This window comes from Grammomys surdaster, unplaced genomic scaffold, assembly GCF_004785775.1.
Source record: "Grammomys surdaster isolate TR1022 unplaced genomic scaffold, NIH_TR_1.0 125630, whole genome shotgun sequence".
Classification (NCBI taxonomy): Eukaryota; Metazoa; Chordata; class Mammalia; order Rodentia; family Muridae; genus Grammomys; species Grammomys surdaster.
Genome location: NW_021620469.1, coordinates 570,968 through 591,557, shown reverse-complemented (window position 1 = coordinate 591,557; position 20,590 = coordinate 570,968). Strand labels below are relative to the sequence as shown.

Genomic DNA, 20,590 nt, shown 5'->3' with positions numbered 1-20,590 from the left:
GAGAGAGAGAGAGAGAGAGAGAGAGAGAGAGAGAGAGAGAGAGAGAGAATATGAATCCCAAGAATACAGAACAAAACTGGGGCTTTAGCTCAGTGGTAGAGCACTTACCTAGTATTGTGAGATCATGGATTCAGACTCTAGATTGGAAAAGGAAATGGCCTCCTACTCCTACTCACCTCCCAACACACACACACACACACACACACACTTGCTTCTCCAGTGAAGGTACAGAAGAAAATAAAAGAATTTGTAATAAAGGTTTGAAATTAAAATGATATTACAAGGCACAGACCATATTGGGATGGGGTCAGGGTGTAAGCCTGTTTACATGAGTCAGGGGGAAAATGAAAAGTAGCCCACTTATCAGGAGCAGAGAGAATTCTAGGTAGGGACAGATGGACCAATCCTGGAGAACAACAGGATTGCATCTGAGATAGAGAAACAAGAAGCACCTCAGCCTATGATCTCTAAGATCATGTGACAGTTTGGGGCTCCATGAAAACCAGCTGATGAAGTTCACTCACAGAAGTGGCTCACAATCCAGAGGATGTGTTACAGTCACTTTGGCTCTTGGTGGACTAGGACTGGGTGAGCTCCTCAGTCAAGATAGTTATAACTCAGCCTAGGCTGGTGATAAAAGATGTGGGGTCAACATGGGAGGAAACTGGCGGGGCTACAACTAAACAGATTCCAACAAGGAAGATTGAATGAACGAGGTCACATGTAGGCGACTTAGTTCAGCCCACAAAAGGTTACCAACCATCCTAACTGACCTCATTATGATCAACATGAGGAGAAAAGCAGACACCAAGGCAAGTACAGAGTGATAGGCTTGTGTGAATCCCCAGTGAGTACCTATGATAATACTTCTAAGATGTTCTAAACTTAATGACCAGATTCTGAAGCTACCTACAAGGGATGAGAAATGAGGTCAGTCTGTTACCAAACTATAGGCTGCCATGGAAAAACCAATTCACATTTTATAATGTATGTTAAAATCTTAACTCTGTTTCTTGGTGCTTCTGTATCCTGTTTACAAACAACCAGTCCAGAAGCAATGATGTCTTCTCTGTGCCCCACTGCTAGGCCAGAGCGTTCTCTGTTGTGCATCATCCCACCCTATAGCCAATGTAGAACCAATGTATGGAAACAATTTATTCCATGTCTACACATATGCATATACATATACATATACATGTTAGGGATATAGTTCAGTGGTAGAACATTACACTATCATGTATAAAGCCCTGGATTCCATTGCCCAACACAGTAAAATATAGTAATAATAAGAAAAATAATCATCAGCAGCAATACATAAAGGACAATGGAAATCAGTATCTGTTATTGAACGCCTAATGCCTATAACAGATCCCATCAGCCACATCAACCTTGCCTCACATCAAGGGAACTGCTCTCTGGAGGTCAGTGGTTTACCCAGTGAAGCAGGGTTTCAGAAGTAGGAGAGAGGTGTTTGCCCTTGGATGGAAAATGACCCCACAGGGCTGCATTCTGTTTTACAACAGGGTGTAAGAACAATAGCCATGCAAAGCAGTTTTTGTCTGCAGATGTGCATTGACCCAGTCTCCAGAGAGAGACTCCCCTCCCTGGAAAAGCCAGTTTTGCCTCTTCTACATATCAGGTGACATTCCTGGATTCTAAATAAACTTGTGCATCCAGGCTCCTTTGAACCTGTTAGAACAACTAACTGCCTAGTTCCCTCCCTGAATTACAAGCTTAAACAAAGCTTTTAATACTTGTTTGCTTTATATGATTTTACTCTTTAAAAAGCTATTCCTTTACAATGAAAAGGGAGAGCAAGCCATGATTTGTTCTATGAGAGCCTCTCTGCAGAATGCTGCTAGCCAAACTTGACCTGCTTGCCTCTGAAGTTTATTTTCTGTTTGGCAGAGTTGTTTCTTAGATGCTGATTTTTCTGCTTCAAACCAGTTCTCTCAATTGGCTTCCTTTACCCAGGTCCCCATTCCTACCTTCTGACATATTGGATCCAGAGTAAGGGATTTTATCCCCTTAGTGCAGAGGTTCTAATAGAAATGTAAGGAGAAGCCTACATGTCTTAAATGAACTGAGCCCCCCTTAACCAGTCATTGTGAAGATAAATGAAATACCACAGAGCACAGCATTTTGTTGGGAGCCGACTCCTAGCAGAAAGTGGCTATCCTCTTTGCACCCATCTCAAGCCATATACCCTGACAAGAGATTTGTTTTTTAACAGCCCACAACAGCTGAGCACACTCTGATAAACATCTTGTTTTTCTCACATATCCTGTTTTGTTGTTTAGTGCCCCCAGCTGCAAGGCACACGTGGTATCCACACTGCAAGGCACGTGACATAGTGCCTTTAGCTGTGTTCCCCTGCTTGTCCACGGCTGCAAGGCATGTGGTAAAGCGTATAACTACCCAGGATTTCCTTTCAATAAAGGGGACTTGAACAGACTGTCTTGTCTCCATTCTTTGCATCTCTTGCCCCTCCATCTCTACTGTCTCTCTTACTAGACCCTGTTGACTGACCCACAGATCAGAGCACTTGGCCCCCAAACGTGGGGCAGCATGGAACAGCACGGGCTGGTACAGCATTTCAGTTCTAGAACTTATTGGGGTTTCTTTGCTTGGTGTTTGTTTACATTTTTTGTTTTCAGAAAGAGACTTCTTGTCTCAATTTCATCCTTTCAATAAAGCAAGTGCCAGCTGAGGCATACAACCCCATCCTTGCCAGTGTGATGTCCATCACAGAGGAGAAATGACGGGAAAAAAAAGCCATGTTTGCCAGGAAGCTGTCAATCAAGGACAGGATGTAGCACAGGCAGCTGTCGAGAGAGTGCCTGTGCCATGAGTGATCAGGGAGACTTCCTGTCAGGCAGGGGACATGACAGGAGACAGTCAGGCACAAGGAGATAGCGCTTCAGTGGCAAGACTGAAGGTGGAGAAAGGTCAAGGGTCACAGTAGAATTCTTATAAGCCAGTTCCTTTCAAGCCAAAGTATTATTAGGCAGAAACTCATGGCATGAGCTCAGCATGCCACCTACTTGTCCCTGGGGAGGGTGCAGTGTCTGCCTATGGACACCCAACAGAGACAGAAATAAGATCCCCCACAAGAAGGTAACTCTAGTCACCACATCAAGGGCCATAGCAAAGAAGCACAGAATGTCACCTCACATGGGAAAAAGTTGTAAGGAGCCGCCATTAGAAGATGACGTTTGTTCCCTCTGTTTGAGGTGGAAAACAACTGCATTTAGGGTCGTAAACACCTGCTGTGAGCCTGCGTATCTTTCAGACGCAGCTCCTCACCCTCCCAAGCATTATGTAAATGAAGTTCTGCAAGAAGCACCAATTAGACACTTATACACGGTTGTGATAACTATTTAAGCAGCACCCATTTCAGGCTTGGGGTCTTTCGCTTTACAATCAATGGTGTGTTCCCCAATAAAGTGCGTGAGGAAGGATCCTGTTGTTGCGTCATCCTTGCTGGCGAGGCGGGCGCGACAAAAAGTGATGTGAAAGACTGTCATGGCAGGGCTCCCAACAATAGACACAAAGAGGCAGGCCCATGTCTACTACAGACATGTTTGTACACCATGTCTATTGCTGTCCTGTTCACTATCAGGCAATGGAATCGCCCTAAATGTCCATAACAGATGAACGAATAATGCAAATGTGGTACATATTCCCAACAGAATTGTATTTGACCTTAAATAATAATATTTGGGAAGATAGAAGGAATTGGAAAATATTATTTAGTGAGATAACCCAGGCTCAGGAAGACAAGTCACCATGTGGGATGGCGACTCCTGGGAGAGTACAAGCAAGGAGTAGGGCAGGAAGGTGAGGCAGGGGTCTGGGTAATGCAGGGAAGATCAATGAAGATCAATGAAAGCAGTCCATATGGAATTCCATAAGGAAATTTGTTACATGCTAATTTTAAATTTCTAAAAATTCAAATTAATAAGGGATAAAAATAGAAATAATATTTTTGTAAAGGAACATACCCCAGGGGCATGTCCCTACAAGCCTTATCAAATGGATGGGCTTGGTCCTACTATGTCTCGTTATTGGTCTCCTTAGTTGTCACAGTCAGCAAAGAATACAACTTGATATTGTCAACTATGGAGTGTGAGGGAATCCCTCAAAACTGAGGTGACTCTACTTAGCTGGCTTGGCTTGCACCTTGAAAGAGAATTTCAGTATGAGTCATAGTGAAGTATGTTACATTATTAAAAGGCAGCTACATAGAGAGAGAAGAGGCAAAAAGAGAGGCTTGGACAGGACCATGATTATTCATGGAAAGGAGGCATTCTGTTACCTATGTGTTGAGAGAATAAACATGCAGGGCAAGTGTGTTATAGCTATTTTCTGCCATTGTCTTTGTCCAGAGGGGTAGAATTTGAGTCCATTTAAGAGGGATCCTGGGTCATGCAGTAGGGGAGTGTCTTAACTTGATGAGGTGTAGTGGATCAGTTGATTGCCATCTTCTGTATTCCTGAAGAAACTTGGATATTACTTATTAGGAGGCTGGAAGCAGATGATTTGGTTACAAAGTAGAACTGAAAGATTTCCCAGGAAGGTTGAGAGATAGGGAGGAAGAGAGTGGGCATAGAGTCGATTCACAGTGACAGTATCTGGTCCCATAGCCAGGACTGTGGCACCAAAACAAGCTAGCAGAAGTAGCAGCATGCTGCAGAGCATCAAAGGAAGGAAATGGGGAAAAAAAATAGAAAAGTAATGTAAAGAATTGTATCTGGTCTGGGGTACAAAGGATGAAAATTTGTTTTAGCCAGAGTTTTTCCATAGCATGTAAACGATGCTTTTTGCAGATGTATCAGGAACAAATGGAACAAATGGAGCTGTTGTAGTGTGACAGCTATTAGGAGAACTTGTGTGGAACATTTCGTTTGGGTATAAATGAAATTCAGCAAGTAAAACATAAAAAAATAGGTACAAACATAATTGTGAGGATAATAAGGAGGTAAGACTGATCAGGGGAGGAGTCAGAATGGGGGGAGGAGTCAGAATGGGGGAGGAGTCAGAATGGGGAGATGTCAGAATTGGGGGAGGAACATAGGAGGAGGCTTGTGGTTGAATTTTTTTTCTGGTCTCCACCTTTGGGAACATCCCCCCGGCCCCCCCCCCAAAAAAAACCTCTTAACCCATGTGAAACAAAGACTGACAGAAGAGAGCCTCACCAAGTGCTAGAATGAAGCAAGCCAGCGAGGACAGAGATAACTGTAGGGAATGTGGGAGGGTAGAGCTGGAGACTCAAGAGCAGCGTTCACTCAGTGAACGGAACAGGATTGAGATAGGGTCTTAAGGCGCTATTTTCATGAAAATGAAATAGGTCAGTAAAGAAAGGAACGGGTGTTTTTGGAAAAGACATGTCAATCCAAGTATGTTTTATTTATCTTTAAGATAAAAAGGAGGAGGGAGGAGATGAGAAGAGAACCATTAGAAAAGGAAAAGAAAAACAAAGGCAAAAACAGAAAGAAGGAAGGAAAGAAAGAAAGAAAGGAAGGAAGGAAGGAAGGAAGGAAGGAAGGAAGGAAGGAAGGAAGGAAGGGGAGAGAGAGAGAGAGAGAGAGAGAGAGAGAGAGAGAGAGAGAAACAAAGAAACAAAGAAAGAAACAAGGAAAGAAAGAAACAAAGAAAGAAAGATCCCATTTCCTAGGCTGGAGGTGCAGCTTAGTGATAGGACCCTTGCCTGGCCTGCTTGAGGTACTTGCTTCAATGCTGAACACACACACACACACACACACACACACTCCCTGTTTTGTGCTCAGTGAAATGTTTTTATTCTTTCATGGTGATATACAGTCTTCCCTCCATAGAGAAGGGCAGCGGGGAGAAGCAGCAGGTGTGCACTGCACTGCAGGTGTGCTCTGCAGGTGTGTGAGTTCAGAATTAGGGACACACCCGCTGGGAGGAATGCCTGGCACTCAAGGGATGTGCAACCAAAAACAGGACGGGAGCTTTCTGGAGACATGTCTCAGACAATAGGCTATTTTCTATTGAAAATCAACCCTAGCTCTTCAGCAGCATATATAGTAACATTGGAGCAACACAGATGAGGTTGTGAATCCTCATAGTAGGATGACATGCACATTCATGAAGTGTTCCATATTTTTAACCTATACATCTTTCATTCTGTATTGACTGACAAAAATAAATTTAATTTTTTAAACAATAGAAAAAAGATAAACCCCAAATATACCTTTTTTTTCTCACATACAACAGAGAAGGTTCATGGCCTGGGCTTAGATAGACTCCACCCTTCAGAGGTTTCCTAATGGTAATAATTTACCTTTTTGTAAACAAACTCGGTCAACTAGGTTTGATTCAGGTAGACCCAGTCAACATGAGACAGCCGTTAGTAGACGGATGCTTGGAGACAGAGGGGGCTAAAGAAATGGCTGTGGAGTACAGAAATGTAAAGACATGGAATCTGCACTTGGTGACATGGGTCTCTTTCAGAGCAGGACACAGGCTGATGTCATCAAGCACCAGGACATCTACTAAAGGACAGTATTCAAGCTTTGTTTCCAGCTCTAGAGCCAGAACCTCAGGGTTTCAAGCATCTGTAACAAGGATTCTTAACCACACCAATGCCATCATCCTCTGCTGGCCACTTCAAGCTTGAGGTATTCTTGTGTTTTCAACCCATTTATACCCATTTACACCCATTTACTCTGATGGTGACAGGCAGGAAATTTTCCCCCAGAGAATAAATTGCAGAAGGGACAACAGAGACTACAGTGTTAGAGTCCTGCAGGGATATGAGAAAGAGCATACATGGATGCCAAGACTTTGCTGCCCTGAAAATGGCTCACAGGGCTATATCCTTGAGCCTTGCAAGATCACTTCCCCAGGTTTTGACTAGGACTCTCCAGAGCTCAAGGTGAGTGACAGTTTCTTAAGGAGGGGTAATACAGCCAGCCCTGGCTATCTTCATTAACTCATCATAAAAGCAGGGTGGGTGCAAAAAAAAAAAAAAGCCTCCTAACTCTTCCCGAGGGCAGCTATGATATCAGGCCACTTATCCATGTCATCTCTTGTAATTTCCTAAGTGGAGTTTTCTGGAAGAAAAAATAAAAAAGAAAGAACATTGAACAATTTGGAGATCAGAATACCCAGGGCTCTTAGCTTCACTACTCTAAACAAAAAGGTCATCTGAAGAAGGCCTAGGGATTTTGAAAGGTTCTTCATGTTCCACCACCTTTTTAGTTTTTAAGAAAGAAAAGCCTATCATTTCTGGAAAGAGTTGGGCATTCTACCTTCTGCCAGCTGTATGTGGAAAATAACCTGCAATTTTATCTATTTATATTGTTTCTTTGAGAATTTCATGCATTCAAGCTTTTACCTTTTCATATCACTTCCCTCCAGAAACGAAGTAGCAACTGCAAATACTAGGAGTCGGGTGCCATCTGGTGCATTTTGTTGGTATGTTCTCCCTACCACCTACCACCTGGTGGTGCACAGAAACCCTGTCTGTGAGTATAATAATAGTATTAAATTGACAAGAAGAATATGCTGTAATAATAAGTTATCCTTCATATTTTAGTAAAACATGGTAAACACAAAGTTGAATTACACACAAAACCAAAAACCAAAGGCGAAATGCTATTATGGAATTAATCTCTCTCAGTCTCCCACCAGCCCCTCTGGTATGTGTGTGTGTGTGTGTGTGTGTGTGTACACAAATGCATGCATTTTCTTATGTGTGTGTGTATGTATATACTTTGAGATTGCATTACACCAATATATAAAAGTTAAATTAAAATTCTTAACCCTTCCTGTTCAAATTATTGTGTTCCTATAGTTTGTTTTGATTTTATTTGTTTATTTGTTTGTTTATTTTAAAGACAAGATCTTGCTATGTAGCCCTGACTGTCCTGGAACTCAACATGTAGATCAGGCTGGCCTGAAACTCATCTCCTCAGTACTAGGATCAAAGGCATCCACTACCACAACCAATTTACATTCTGTATTTTTGTTGCCTGACATTTTCCTTCTCATCTAAGAAAACACCAAAAAATATAACTGAATTTTAAAGTGAAGGCAATGAAACTTATGCAAGATATCTATCTAATAAATACATCATGGAATATGGAATAAATTATATGAAAGATAATAAAATGAATACCTATCATGAGAGAATTTTTAAAACAAAAATCAGAAATCTTATTGAAAATACCACATAAAACTAAACCATCTCTAAATAAAAGATATAAACAGAATTCTGAAAAGTCGCAGCCTAGAAGTGTATATTATTGATGAAATCTAGAATAAAGACAAATTCTCCTATATCTATAAGAACAAAACAGCCCAAGAGATGAGATTACAAAAGCCAAAATGAACACTAAATGTAAGAAGGTATCAGCTTCACTGATCACTAGAAAAAGGCAAGTGAATACTACACAGTAAACTTGTGATATGCTCATTGAATTATTTTTATTAAAAATAAACAAAAGACCAAATGACTGGTGACCTAAGCATTTTCATGGCAGGATCTACCACATTTGGAGTATGCAGGTAGACATTAAAGGCAAAGAAAATTGTCAATTTTGTATGCCCTTTCCTTCAGATAAACTCTCTCTTAGTAATCTAGAATATTCACTTGTCTCTGAATGGGTTTTGGATTTGAATAATGATCTTTGAGTAATAAGACACACACCAGGAGAGGAAAAGAGAGGCAGAGGCATAGGGAGACAGTGACAGAGAAAGAGTTTGTAGAGCATCAGGATTGGTGGCATACACTGGTGACTTCAGTACTTGGAAGGGACATGAAAATGTTGCAGCTCTAGGGGTTGATCTCAAAAGTATCCCCTCTCCAGGAAAAAGACATCGGGACAGGTATGGCCCTCATGCCTCACTGGACAACGACAGGGGGATTGGAGCCATTACAAGGTCCCCTTCAAATACTGGAGGTCAGGCCTCTATCCCTGCCTTCGAAAGTTTAGAATTGCCACAGCCCTTCTATACTTAGAGAAGGGAGGAGATGTCAGGGGCAGTCCTGCTTACACACTGTAGGCCTAAAATCAGCCATAGGCCTAAAATCAGCAATAGGCCTGTCACACATGTATACTAACACCAAGTCTTGGGTCTCAGTGGAAAAACATTGAAACAGATGGCTATAAGCTAATGTAAACAGGCAGCTTTTGTGGAAATTTACAAGCCTGAGTAGTCATAGACCTTGTAAATAGGTAGCCTTGGCAGACAATACCAACTTAGATAAGGACAAGCAAGTCATAGGCAGAGTCATAGTGACCTATCCCCTGAACCTTCACCCAGCCGATACCCGGTTCTGAAGATATCTGTATTCCCCCTGAACACCCGCACTCCAGTGTCATTCCCTTCCCCACATCCTGCCTTTCTGTGTTTATAACCCCTGTGTGAATGAATTACGATTTGAGAAAAAATAAATTATAAAAACAAAAACAAACAAACAAAAAAAGAAAATGTTGCAGCTCTGTAGGGAAGTTCCCCTACAGAAGTGTTAACAGCTCTGCTCTGGGAGGGATCCTAGCAATCAGGAGCTGAGGAAAACCACAAATCACACCACACAAAAAACCTCACAAGAAAGATTTGTTTCAAGGGAAAAGTCCAGAAGGGTGGCTGCCTCTGCTGGGGTGAGAAGCAACAAAGAACTGAGCAGAACTCAGGATTTATATAGGATTTCTTGGGGCAGGGGTGGGAGGCAGAGCTTTCCAGGTTGGCCTGGGAAAGGAGAGATTATGTGACCTGATATTGGGGTAAGTTCAGGGATTGGTGGGTTCTGTTTCTTGGCCCTGGTCATGGACTTGAGGTCAAGTCAGGGTCAGGGTATTCTTTCCCTGGCCCTTTTACCCTATAGTACAGGCAGGAGGAACATAAGTAGCAATCAGTCTGAGATCTGTTACAAGTTCTAGGACAGCCTGAGATATATAGTAACACCCGTATCAACAAATAAACAAGTGATCTTAAATACAAAATACCTTGGAGCACCACGAGGAAGAAGCAATAAAACTTTGAGAAATGAATTTTTAACAGAAGCCTTACAAGATTCCAACATAAGTACTTCCAAACACAAAATTACAATACAATACAAAATAAGTCATTGTGCATGAAAATCAGCAAAAATAACAATTTATAGAATTAAATTCCTCAACAGAAAAGAATTTAAAGGATATAGTATAAAATGTGTTCAAAATATTAAAGAAGGGACTGGAGAGAAGGATTGACAGGTTAGAGCACATACTGATCTTGAAGAGGATTGGGATTTAGGTTCCAGCACCTACGTGGTGGCTTAGTCCTGATTTATCCAAGATTATTCAACTTCTGAGATCACCAAGGGCATAATTCTCTGCACCATGTTTGATAATATTCAAAACAACACTGGTATTCAGAAGTACCACTGTACAGAACTACCTCAGATATTCATATTTTGGCCAAAATGAATCTCTAGGTAATGAGATTGTTACTATTCAAATTATACTACTATATTGTGTGTGTGTGTGCGTGTGTATAGTGGTATGTGCCTGTTACCCCAGCAACTCTGGAAACTCAAGTGAGAGATCACCGGAGTCCAGAAGCTTGAAACCAACCTGGGAAGTATAGTCAGACTCTGCTTCAAAAAGCAAAAGGCAAAATCAGACTTACACTTAATACCTAGAGGAAAAGACAGTAGTTACATGTTGAAGAGGAAGTCATCATGAGGTTTCAAATTCTAAAACAACCTCCAAAGGCTGAAAATACACCAATTGATAAAGAGGAAGGAGTGGGTTTTTCAGATGAGGGGGAAAGACTAAACCTTTTTTTTTTTTAAAGGTAAGAGTAATCAACATGTTACATAAGAATACTGGCTTGATTAGTATTAAGAAGCACCTTACGTTCCATTATGAGTCAGTAAAAACTATTGAATGGGAGAATGGGAACAGATTTAAACATCCATCTTTCCTCCTAAAGGTAACAAGGCATAAAGGGTTTTTCAGTGGGGATACGCCTTTAAACTTTTTTTAATCAGTCCATCACAAAACCTCTCAATTAGTAAAAGTTGGCTTATTTTCATACCTGTAAACATTGCTATTTTCAAAAGGCATTCTAAAAATAAAAAGGCAGCCATGTTCATAGTAACTCAGAAGTGGATGACACACATTAAGGTACATTCACTTTTACAATGTTTCAATATTCTCATACACCAAATTCAAGGTACAAAATTGTTTTAGAAAAAAAACTATATAAAAATGTCAATTGCTATTCTAGGAGGCGTGTGCCTCTGAACACATTTTTTTTTTTAGACATTCAATCACATATACAATACAGAGCCGGAAAGAGAAACTATATGCATGGGCTTTATTCTTAACAGCTGAGTTGGACCTACCACCTTCAGGTGCTTCTTATGAAATACTCCTGTCACTCAGCTGCCGGATTCTTACATTCTTTGTTCACAAAGCCATTCCGTGCTTTCCTGATTAAAGGGCAAAGTCCAATATTCAGGACAATTCAAAATTCTTCAATCTCCACCATCCCCCACCAAAATCCTACATTAAGGAACCTAGCACCTTCGCTGAATAATTTATAAATTAATTCCTTATCAGCCACTGTATCTCCCTGTTAAGTTTCTCCTTGAGTTCTTTCTCCCTGGAATTCTTACTTCCTGTTCACTCATATAGTACTACTGGGGTTTTAGGATCTAGGGAAAATCTTGAAATGTCTAGGAAGACTTTTCATACCACTGTAAACCATATCGACTCTGTGTCTTCACAAAATTCTAGCTACATGTCTCTCAAGCAGAAATCTATTAGTTTGCAAATTCTTAGCAACTCTGATGTCTCCCAGGATAGTGACTTGTAGCTGAGGCTCAACAGCTGTTTGTAATGAGCATCCCGTTGTTTGGAATTAATTGGATCTCTCAGAAGGGTAGCTAATTGACTTCTTCTTAACAGCTGATATCAAGGTATTTCAGAGATTGCCGCCCTGACCCACAGCGGACTCCTTCGTTCCAAAGGCCTAATACTTGAGACCCGCCCCCCTCCCCCGCCCCCATAATGTAAGTCATAATACACAAAGTCCAAATTCGAGTTGATTAAAGGTGTAAACGCGGTGGCTCCTGGGTATGACTTGAAAAGTAAGCTCGAGGACTCTTTCAGGAACACAGGACTCCAGCATAAAACGGAAAGCCAGCACCACAGCCTTAGCAGCCTGGGGGGGTGGGGTCTAGTCTCTCTGCCTCCTAATTGGCTACCTATGGCCGCCAGAGACCTATGATTGGCCCTCGCCGTGAGGGCTGCTGGGACTTGCACGTGCTGCAGCTCCTCAGCTCTGAGAGGAGAAATGGCGGCAGAGGCTTCTTCAGCGGGGCTGGCTTCCTGTCACCTGGTGGGGAGTAAGAGTGGAGCGCAGGGTGCTTCGGGATGCCAGTGCCCTCGGTGTGGAAGGAAGGTGTCCGTTGCCTCCGGTGAGGAGCCTGGGGCTGGCTGGGTGGCCCTGTAGGAGCTGCGCTAGGCCTGTGGGAGGGTCAGGCCTCGAGAGTGTGTGACCTGGACAATGGCTTCCGGTCATACCTTGTGCACGTTGGGGCCTCTAAGATTCCACACACCCAGGAAGATGGAGACAGAGATGCGAGGTGTTTAGCTCTGCCGAGTCTCTGGAGTACTTTTCTCCTACTTCCCCGAGTTGATAGGCTCATGAAAAAGCAGGTGAGGAAATAGGGTGCTTATTAACCAGAGTCACCCTCCTCAACCACAACATTTGAATTTATTCCTCCTTCGATTCAAAAAAAGAAAGAAATGTTTCGTGATCTTCTGATCAAGAAGAAATAAAGAAATAAAACGTGATTTTCCTGGGTGGTTTTTCAGTTTTTCTTGTAGGAGTGATAAGTAGACTGAAAAGTTCTTAGAGGGGAAAAAAAAAGGCCCAATTTATCTTAAAGCGCTGCTGGAGAAACTCTAGTTCCTTTTGTGACTCTTGGGACATTGTTTTTGTTTTTTTGAGGAAGCAGTATGGAGATTTTGCCTTTGTTCACCGTGCTCTCATTGAGGTCATTTACAATCTTTAAAGTGAATTTTCCTTTTTTTTTTTTCTTTTTTTTTTTTTTTGTTTATTTGTTTATTTGGTTTGGTTTTTTCGAGACAGGGTTTCTCTATGTAGACTTGGCTGTCCTGGAAAGCACTCTGTAGACCAAGCTGGCCTCGAACTCAGAGATCCGCCTGCTTACTTCTGCTTCCCAAGTGCTGGTATTAAAGGCATGTGCCAGCACCACCTGGCTACAGAATGAATTTTTAAATTCAGGTTGTGTTAATGTAACCTGAGTACTTTAGAGAATTTTATAACAGGTATGTTATTGAATCAAAACTCATGGAATGACTAGAAAGTCTTGTTCTTTTACCTGCTTAATGTTTATACTTTAAAAGTGAAGGTCAGTGGGCTCTTTCGAGATGGACACCATTTAGGAGACAGAACCTTCTGTAGAGAAGACTAGTATTTTCAATGGGGAGCATCAGCTTTTTGGAGGTATTTGTTTTGCAGTACTAGGTAGTGAACCCAGATCCTTGTACATGCTAGGCAAACCAGCTCCCCTTGGTCTAGCCTCCTGAGTAGTTGGGATTACAGGCTTGTACCTTTATGCTTGTTTAGATCACTGTTTCTGTTAGGTAGAAAATGCTCATTTTAAAATGAAAATTATTTTAAAAAAATTTGTGAGCATAACCCTTTAAAGCCAATGGTTTGTCTGTGCATCTGTATTATAAGATTTAGTAACTTAACTGAAGAATTAGTTAATGCTTTGTAAGCTGAAGTGTGCTACAGGTGAGCTTGTACAATATTAGAAATTTTATTAAAACAGTTGAAAATTTTTATTGACTTAATAATATTAGCCCTGAAATTTAACCAAATTTCAGCTTGCTGAAAAATTAAAATATTCTCCTAAAAAGTTAAATTAATAAAATTATTATAATTTAGCAAGAATCCTATAAATGTGTTCTAGCAAAACATTACTAACTTTAGTTTCCTCAAAAAACAAAAACAACAACAACTTTGTTTTGGTGTATAAGAGTGTTTTGCTTGCATGTATATCTTTGCACCCCATGTGTGCCTGGTATCAGGAAAAAGCTGGCACCTATTTGTAACCTTATGGGGAGGCAGAAACTGATAAATCTTTGGGGTTTACTTGTCAGACATCTAGCGTATTTGACATGCTCCAGGCCAGTGGATGACCCTCAAAAAACAAAGTGGAATAATACTGCTTTGTTTTGGAACAGAAAACAAGGTTGACCTGTAGCCTCTGCACATAAACACACATGAATATTCACACACACATACTAGCAAAAATAAAATAGCTCTCTATTTTAAAGTTATATAATTTTTTAAAGTTTATTGCAATAAGCTTCAAAGTCTACCTAGTACATTTAAATATTTTTTAAAATATTTAAAATGTATAGTTTGTGTATGTGTGTATTGATGCACACATGTATGCACTTGAAAACCAGAAGAAAACTTGCAGGAATCCGTACTATTCTTCTATTTTGTAGGTTCTGGGGATCAAAGTCAGGTCACCAGACTTAGGAGCAAACACCCTTACCCAGTGAGCCATCTTGCTGGGTCACATTCAAATCTTGATACTCTATTTTCAACCAAGGTTATGGTACTTTTCACAAATTCTAGGTTTGTAAAAATAAGCTTAATGTGGATTATAACATGTGGTTTCTACCCTGGTTTCCATCCTTGTTAACATCTTAGATTACTATGAGAGAATTCTTATCAGTGTTTCATTTCAACCTTCCCTAACCCTCTCATAAGATAGGAAATACAGGGTAGTATTATCAAACATAATGAAGATTATACTTGGAAACAGAGGGTTAGAGTCTGGATTAAACATTTTAATTAGCCAAATTACCTGTACATTTTCCTGTCTGTAGATTGGACACAATATTTGCTGCCAGTTAGACATATTTACGAAGGTCAAATGAAATATGTCAGAGTACTTTGTATGATTGTAAGATGTGGCAGATTCATAGTTGTATAGGTTCAAAACTGTCTGGATTCATGCAAGCATTATATAGCTCTACATGATTTTGCTTCCTGATTTTTCTCCCTCCTTTTGACCTCTGTAGTTTCTCCTAAATGTTGTTTTAATAAGTCAGCCAATCTAACTGAACTAGGGATCTTTTATATATAATAGAATACCTTTTTAATTTGCCCTTTGATGGATAACTATTCCCCAATTCTACGAATTGAAGAATTTTTTATTGGTGAAATTTCATCACTAGGTCACCACCACGAGTTTCCATGTGGACATGCCTTTTGTGAACTGTGCCTATTAGCACCTCAAGAGTTCACCACAAGTAAATGCACTGACTGTGAGGTAAGTTTTCTAATCTTTCATATTGAATACATGTACATGTTATAGGTTAAAATGTTAGACAAAATGTATCTAATCAGAAACTAGAAACTTTTTAATTTAGCTGTGTAATCTCTGACTAAAGCAGCATTAGCAGAAGATAAAAGTTTCCATGGGCCAGGAAGATGCATCTTCATGTAGAAGCACTTAGAGTGCAAGCCTGAAAACCTGAGTTTGGATCCTCCAAACCCATGTAAAAGCAAGATGGGAATTTCTCCTCTGACTATCACATTCATGCAGTGGTGATACTCACTCACAGACGTGTACACATGTACACAAGACATAAACATTAAAATAAAGAGAAACCTTTTCTATCCATTTTAGAATTCTTCAAAGTGATTAAAAAAAGATTAAAGTAATAGATATCGCCCACATACTTTGATTCTTAGGAGACATGGTGGAAAATTACCTCTTTTTATTTATATCAGTGTAATGTCTGCCTTTCAAAAACCCTTCCACCTTTTCTGTGCCAAAGCCATGCAACAAATATGGGACTCTTCTTTTTTTCTCTCCTCATTTCTGTGTTGATGTTTATAGAGACATTGTACTGTAAAAAGACAGAGAAGCAAAACAAATGTCAAATGTTAATATTTACCCCAGAGGTACTAATAGGTTCATAACAAGATAATACAAATAAGTTGTTTTTAGCAGCAGGTACTCTTTGTGGATAAATAAAACTGTCCCCCAAAGCCATAGGTTATTAAAAAGAATTCCAGTGCTAGATTAGTGACTGCAGAGACTCATAGATGGTCAGTTCTCTGAGTTCTTGGTCAAAGAAGACCCCAGAGGATCCCAAACAGTATAGGCAATTGTCACTCCTTTTGGTAGAGATAAAAACTATTGCTAGGTGATATTGCTGAAAACATCAAATACATTGGTTACAGGGCCTAGAGAAATCAAACTGGAACTGGTCTAGAAGCTTCTTCCCTCGTGCTTAGCCCTCATTGTGCCAGGAGTTGCCATGAAGACTTACTAGAAAGAACTGTCATCAGTAGCTTTACTCACCTGTAGACTTTGAACTCAGTCACTCAGTCAAGATGAACCCACCAGTTTAATAGTGGCCAGTCTGTTATGGATAATCAATGGCTTTCTAATTAGATCTAGTGGCTGCTGCACAAGAGGGAATTTACCCGATACTTTCAATCTGGTTTTAAAAAAAAGCCATCACTTGGGAGGTCATAGTGGAGGTCTACTGCTGTTGGTTTGCTAAATAGACATGATGTGTCTATCAGACTTCCTTCTAAACAGCTATGGGTTTGCCCTCAGATTAATGCAGCTGTCAGCTTTGGTCAGAGACAATTTTTTTCAGTGGTCAGTGGTGACTGCAGAAACCCATAGATGGTCAAAATATTGATAATAAATGACTGTTTAGTGCCCTGCCACAAATGGGACTTCACCAAGGCTCAGGGAATGCAGAAGAATGGACAGAAACATGCAAGCCAGAGGAAAGAGTGAAAACACAGGCTCCCATTCCTAACCAAGAAACTATATGTAGTTGATACCTGCTGGTAAAGGAAAACTCAGTTTCCTCCAGTGAAATCTTACTGTGTATATTAATCACATCCTCAGGTATGCCCCATTCTTAGGAGTAGTTGGCCAATACAAAAGGAACTCAATGGTATTTTTATAGACTGTTAGCCTCATTTTGCTTTGTTTGTTTGTTTTTGTCTTACTGATCTTTTTTTTGTTTGTTTATTTTCATTTCAATTTTGAGGAGTTTTAAAAACAGTCTTGCTAAGTTTCACATATTGGCCTTGAACGGAAGAGCCCTCTGTCTTAGCATCTCAAGCATCTGGGGATACAGGCCTACACTACCAGGCATGATTATTAATTTTATATTTGGTGGATTTTAGGATATTAAGTCTATCTTCAGAAAACTGGCACAATTATCCACTTACTCAGTTCTTGTTTTATAACTGGCGATATTTGTAGAGTTTATGCTATATAGGATTTAATAGTTTTGAGAAGAATAAAGATACCACACAGTGTATTCTTTAATATCAAATTTTAAAGTGTTGTCACAATCATTTCCTTTAGAATTGTAACAAAGGGTTGTTTGGGTTACTTTAATGTTCTGTTTAATAAATAGCCATTAGGATACTAATTTCCCCCATACTGATTAAGGTAAAACCACAAGTACAGTGTTCCCTTGATATAGAGAATTTTAGAATCTTTATAGATACCTGTTCCTTTTTATGAAAAGCACACAAAAAGTTATTTGGGTTCTGCATTAGTAGAATTTAATGACTATGAATTTATTTAATGTTATTTTGTCTTAAGGTTCATACAGCTGTCAGTATGAATCAAGGTCACTACGCAGTAGATGGATTTATTAAAGAAGATTCTTCTCTGGAAGCATTGCCACCTAAAATGTATGTTCCTGTGTGCATTTACTTTAGCATTTTTAAAGCTCAGTATTACAATTTTAGAATTATTGATTAAACATGACTGCTAACTGTGTTTCTGGCCTATTGTTTATCTAGTGCTACTTAAGTTCATTCATTTGTCTTGACCTATGGATCTAGCTCCATAAAAAGGCAGCATGTTACATACATATGGAAGAGTGCAAGAAAGCCTTCAGACAGGAGGCCAAGAATCCAGAGGTAGCTAAAGTTATTGCAGCTGAATGATAGTAATTTATAAAGAAAAAAACATCTCTCTTGATCTTAAGAATGACAAGAATACAATATGAGGTAAAAGGTGATCTAAGAGGTAATTTATAAAAAGAATTAGAGCAACTTTTGAGTTCTCTTATTTTTTCCATCTTTCTATGAGACTTGGCCTTTGAATTAGAGATTTTTAGTACCACATAGTAATTATATATAATAATGGGGTTTATTATACTTTCATATATGCATATATTTTATCATATTTAACCCCTTTATCTTTCATAAAGATTTTTTAAGCATAACTGAGATAGACGCTACTGTTGTGTTATCCTTTTATGGCCTTAACCATTAGCTTTCAAATCAAAAATGCCCTGCTTGTCTATAATCCTGTTACAGAGCACAAAGCCATCTTGTTCCTCTCTATAACCCAAGAACAATGCAAAGAACAGAAAAGTAATATTTGTTAGATAAAAGCCATATTTTTACATTTTCTAGTTTTTGTGAATTCTTATGTTCGTCCAGATAATGTTATCTTTAAAGCTGCGTTTTGGTGTAAAAAGAGATAAAAATTGGGTTTTTAACTTTTTTTTCTTTTTTCTTTTTCTTAATATTCTTTACTTATTATCTTATTGGATATTTTATTTACATTTCATATGTTATCCTCTTACCCCATTCCCTCCTCCCCACCCAGGAACCCCCTATCCCATCACCCCTCCTCCTGCTTCTCTGCGGATGTGCCCCTATCTGCCCCCCCCCATTCCCAGCTCCCAACCCTCAAATTCACACCCACTGGGGTGTCCAGCCTTTTGAGACCAAGGATCTCTTCTCCCACCTATGCCTGACAGGGCCATCCTCCCTTACATATACAGCTGGAGCCATAGATCCCTCCCTAAGTACTCCTAGGCTGGTGGTTTAGACCCTGGGAGCTCTGGTTGGGTGGTATTGTTGCTCTCCTCATGGGGTCTCAAACCCTTTCAGCTCCTACAGTCTTCATTCTAACTCCTCCATTGGGAACCCCATGATCAGTTGAATGGTTAGCTGGGAGCATCTGCCTCTGAATACGTCAGACTCTTGCAGACCTCTAAGGAGACAGATATATCAGGCTCTTGTCAGCATGCACTTCCTGATATCCACATCAGCATCTACCTTTGGTGACTGCACATGGGAAGGATACCCAGATGGAACAGTCTCCAGATGGCCCCTGCTTCAGTTTCTGTCCCTCACTTTGTCTCCATATTTGCTCCCTTGAGTATTTTGTTCCTTCTCCTAAGAAGGACTGAAGCACCCCCACTTGGTCTTCCTTCTTCATGAGCTTCATATGGTCTGTGAGTTGAATCTTGGGTATTTCAAGGTACTGGGCTAATATCCAATAATCAGTATCTGAATACCATGTGTGTTCTTTTGTGATTGGGTTACCTCACTCAGGATGATATTTTCTAGTTCCATCCATTCGCCTAAGAATTTCTCAAATTCATTGTTTTTAATAGCTGAGTAATACTGCATGGTGTGAATATACCACATTTTTTGTATCCATTCCTCAGTTGAAGGACATCTGGGTTCTTTCCAGCTTCTGGCTATTATAAATAAGGCTGCTATGAACATAGTAGAGTATATGTCCTTGTTATATGTTGGAGCATCTTCTGGGTATATACCCAGGAGTGGTATAGCTGGGTCCTCAGGTAATACTATGTCCAATTTTCTGAGGAACCACCAGACTGATTTCGAAAGTGGTTGCACCATCTTGCAGTCCCACCAACAATGGAGGAGTGTTCCTCTTTCTCTACACCCTCGCCAGCATCTACTATCACCTGAGTTTTTAATCTTAGCCATTCTGACTGGTGTGAGATGGAATCTCAGGGTTGTTTTGATTTGCATTTCCCAGATGACTAAGGATGCTGAACATTTCTTTAGGTGCTTTTCGGCCATTCGAGTTTCCTCAGTTGAGAATTCTTTGTTAAGCTATATACCCCATTTTTTAATAGGGTTATTTGGTTGTCTGGAGTCTAATTTCTTGAGTTCTTTGTCTATATTAGATATTAGCCCTCTATCAGATGTTGGATTGGTAAAGATCTTTTCCCAATTTGTTGGTTGCCATTTTGTCCTATTGACAGTGTCTTTTGCCTTGCAGAAACTTTGCAATTTTATGAGATCCCATTTGTCAATTCTTGATCTTAGAGCATAAGCCATTGGTGTTCTGTTCAGGAACTTTTCCCCTCTGCCCAGGTATTCAAGGTTCTTCCTCACCTTCTCTTCTATTAGTTTCAGTGTATCTGGTTTTATGTGGAGGTCCTTTATCCACTTAGACTTGAGCTTTGTACAAGGAGATAAGAATGGATCAATTTTCATTCTTCTACATGTTGTCCTCCAGTTGAACCAGCACCATTTGTTGAAAATGCTGTCCTTTTTCCACTGGACAGTTTCAGTTCCTTTGTCAAAGATCAAGTGACCATAGGTGTGTGGGTTCATTTCTGAGTCTTCAATTCTCTTCCATTGATCTTACTGTCTCTGTACCAATACCATGAAGTTTTTATCACTATTGCTGTGTAGTACAGCTTGAGGTCAGGGATGGTGATTCCTCCAGAAGTTCTTTTATTGTTGA

General features: G+C 40.0%; 1 protein-coding gene across 3 annotated transcripts in view; it reads left to right on the top strand.

Annotated features, from left to right (window-relative positions):
• The first annotated feature begins 12,314 nt into the window (after positions 1-12,314).
• The window catches only part of Rnf17 (ring finger protein 17), a 111,860-nt gene continuing 103,584 nt past the window's right edge, over positions 12,315-20,590 (top strand). For 2 of the 3 annotated variants that reach the window (XM_028787375.1, XM_028787376.1), the window contains exons 1-3: positions 12,319-12,442; positions 15,252-15,346; positions 17,663-17,754. In XM_028787375.1, coding sequence (XP_028643208.1) covers positions 12,319-12,442; positions 15,252-15,346; positions 17,663-17,754 — 311 coding nt within the window. Of the gene's footprint in view, positions 12,443-15,251; positions 15,347-17,662; positions 17,755-20,590 lie in introns of all 3 variants that reach the window. The other variant, XM_028787374.1, reaches the window with a different exon arrangement.